Raw genomic sequence first — 3,127 nt, 5'->3', positions numbered from 1 at the left:
CCGCCGCGCGGGTGTGCGGCCGCCTCACTGCAGTCGCCTTTGGGGTGATGGTCGTTTCGAAGCACCTGCTCAGTATGATTATCACCTGGCTGGTGCCGCGCATCCTTGTCATGCACGAGGATGCCGCAAGCGGGGTGCTGCGCGTGAGCCTGGCAATCTTGCTGCCAAACGCTCTGGCGGCGGCCTCCGGTCTGATCCTCAGCCAATGGGAGACGGAGGCTGCGCCGCTGCGTCGTTTTGCCAGCGAGGTTGGGCCCGGGGTGGTGCCCAGCGCTGTTGTGCTCATGCTGGGAGGGTGGCGCGCGCTCACCGTCGGGAGCCTGCATGCGTACCACTCTGTGAGGATCAAGCTTGTCATGTCGCTCGGCCTCCCGCTCGTCGACGCAGGCTCGCGTCTCGCCGCGTACGATGCCTTAGCCATCGGACTGGTGACGCCGATGCTCATCGTGGCTTGCACGTTTCTCGGCGTAAAGCCGATGCTGTTTGCAGCGCCCCTCATGGCGCTGGTCGCGTCGTTGCTTCTCGCGAGCACGTTCCACGACGGCGACGCGCTGCACTTTGGGCTGAGAGAGTCTTTGGCGGTGCTCACCATGTCGATCGCCCAGGTCTCGAGCCCGATCGTGCCCAACGCGCTCATGCCGGGCAACACGCGCCGGCTCGGCCGCGCGTATGGCGTCACCGAGTCGATATTTATCCTCGTGCAGATGGGCCTCGCGCTGCTGGTTGGAGCGAGCCGCTCCGCAGCTGGCTACCGTGGCGCCCTCACTCTCATCTCTGGCGGCCTCCTCTGCGCGCTCGGCCTCTCTGCCGTGCTCGCGCCGCGGGTGAACGAGGTTGACACCGTGCGCAGCTCTCGGCTGTGGCCGTGGCGGCGCTCGGGCGGCGGTCAGACCTACAGCTACACCTAGCGCGCGAAGACCCCGACGAGCAGCGCGCAGTGCCGATTGACGCCATGGCCACACGCCCGACGGGGCCACGAGGTTGTGGCGTCCGATTCGATAAAAAGGGAGAATGTGTATCTAAAAAGGATGAGCCCGATCCGTCGCAGTGTTAAGTTGCTACAAAAGCGCTTGCCATATGCCAAGGGGCTCGAACAAGGGAATGGCCCAAATCGGGGGGCGTGCCAGTCCTTGCCGTGAGGCCTGAGGGCGGATTGTTTTGTTTTTAAAACAGCATTGGCGTGATCTCCACACACACACACTTTGAGAGATCACCTCACACTGGGGGTCGTGCGGTCGCGGCCATGGCAGTGAACACGCCATACACACCCAACCTCTCCGCGCACAGCCACCGCGCTGAACGCGATGAACCACGTACGTTACTCCCTGCTCCTGCCTAGGCAAGGCCGGCCGCACAGCAGCCAGGCCGGCTGCGAGCGTCGAGCAGATCTGCGAGGCCGACGGAAATAGTCACTGACAAGTTGTTGGCATGGCCGCAGCACGGGCACTCAGTGCCTCCAACCGGGCCACGATCGCCTTTCGGCGTCTCCGGCACTCCCCCCGCTGCGCCTCGCTCAGCCCGTCGAGAGGCGCCGCGTCGACAAGCTCAAACAGGCGCGTGAGCTCCTCCTCGTGCGGCGCGTCGCCAGCAGCAACCGCCGCCTCAAACCGCTCGAGCGTAGCAGAGGCAGACCCGAGCGCGGCGAGAGCCTATCGTAAGGCGACATCCCAACCGCTGACCGCCGGGACGGTAAAGGCGTGTGTGCCACACACGATGTCACCTTGCCAAGCGCTGTCGGCGACGCACTCGTGGTGAGGACGAGGCGGTCCCGGTCGGCGACGTTGGCGTCGGACAGCGTTGTGCCTGACACCGTGCAGCAAAGCGATGAGCGAGTACATGTGACGGCGCGAGAGAAAGCTAAGGAGAGGAGAGCCGTCTGCAGGCAGTATCAAGTTGCCGAGCGAGAGCACTCCGTCAACTGACCCGCTTAGGCACGTGCTGCCCATCCTCTGCAGAAGCTCGGCGACAGTGTAGGACCCGGCGGCGACCACCTCGTGCCGCACGCCGTCGACGACGATAAGCAGTTTCATGCTTTGCGCAAGCGGCAAGCGAGAGCGGCGACCCCCGGGTCTGGGGGCCAGCCGGGTTTCTCCAAAAAGAATTAGCCGGAAAAAAAATGATCGCGTCTGTCAGATCAAATCCTCGCGAGGTGCTCAAAGGTCCGCTTGCGCGCGCGGAGAAAGGTGGCGCCAAAATCGCCCGCGAGGACGAGCTCGCTCGGCTCCGGCCGCGTCAGCGCCACAATCCCGCCTCCGAGCAGCAAGGCCCCTGTCTCGAGCTCCGTCGCCACGCCCTCGCGCGCGAGGCTGTTGCGCAGCTCCGGCAGCCGCAGCGGGCCCGCAGACACCAGCGTGGTGCGCCGGCGCGTCGGCCTCGGCGGGGCAGCCGCCGGCGCAAGCGCGGCGGCAGCGGCGTCGAAAGACGCAGGGGCGGCGGCCCCGCCACCACCACCGGCGTGCGCGATTGCAGGGGGGGCGGGTGCGGCGGGTGCAGAGGACGGCGGCTCCAGCACAGCGGCGACGCCGCGGCGCAAGTCTCGCGGCTTGCGCAGGAAGCCGGTGGCGTGCGCGAGGTCGTATGCGGCGACGCGCGTGAGCTTGAGGCTAGCGAGGAGCTTGTCGTCGAGCTTGAGCCGGTACGACGCCTGATCAAGTCACACGCAACGATGAGCCAACACGCATCCTCGGGCGGCGGCGTGCGCTTCTCGAGAGACGGGCAGCATGCCGCGTGCGACGAAACGTCGATCCGCTCGCCGTCCGTGGCGACGGTCGCCGCCAGCGGCCGTCCGACCGGCGCGCTCGCCTCGAGGTGCGCCTTCATCTCCTCGGCCGCGTCGCGCTCCACACCGAGCAGCACCGCGCCTACTCCGCGACTCCCCGGGTGACAGTCTCGTCGCAGCTCAACACCACCACCGGGCCCGCGCGCACTCGAGGCTCCGAGCCGAGGCAGCACGGCACGCAAGGCGCGGCCGTCGGCGCCGCCGCTAAAGTCGAGCAGCTCGACGCGGCAGCGCACGCGCACCTCCTGCGACACCTCGATCGAGCGGTACATCCACTCGTCCTCCTCCTCCTCCTCATCGCTCAGCTCGCCTCCCCTCCCCTTCCCCTTGCCGCCGCGAAACACGTCT

General features: G+C 67.0%; 2 protein-coding genes across 2 annotated transcripts in view; both read right to left on the bottom strand.

The window, feature by feature from the left end:
* Positions 1–1,318: 1,318 nt before the first annotated feature.
* On the bottom strand, positions 1,319–2,030 carry EMIHUDRAFT_204775 (hypothetical protein; the record flags this gene model as incomplete). Its single annotated transcript, XM_005780178.1, has 3 exons — positions 1,319–1,335; positions 1,448–1,649; positions 1,794–2,030. The coding sequence occupies 3 exons, from the start codon at positions 2,028–2,030 to the stop codon at positions 1,319–1,321; spliced, it is 456 nt and encodes a 151-aa protein (XP_005780235.1).
* A 61-nt stretch (positions 2,031–2,091) lies between these two features.
* EMIHUDRAFT_463197 (hypothetical protein) overlaps positions 2,092–3,127 on the bottom strand; it is a gene marked incomplete at its 5' end in the record, with an annotated part of 3,937 nt that continues 2,901 nt past the window's right edge. The window contains 3 exons of the mRNA XM_005780177.1: positions 2,092–2,644; positions 2,740–2,861; positions 2,928–3,033. Of these exons, the coding sequence (XP_005780234.1) occupies positions 2,135–2,644; positions 2,740–2,861; positions 2,928–3,033 (738 nt within the window). The 3' untranslated portion in view covers positions 2,092–2,134. The remainder of the gene's footprint in view (positions 2,645–2,739; positions 2,862–2,927; positions 3,034–3,127) is intronic.

The sequence above is a fragment of the Emiliania huxleyi genome (assembly GCF_000372725.1).
Source record: "Emiliania huxleyi CCMP1516 unplaced genomic scaffold EMIHUscaffold_22, whole genome shotgun sequence".
Classification (NCBI taxonomy): domain Eukaryota; phylum Haptophyta; order Isochrysidales; family Noelaerhabdaceae; genus Emiliania; species Emiliania huxleyi.
This window is presented reverse-complemented; position numbering and strand designations above follow the sequence as displayed.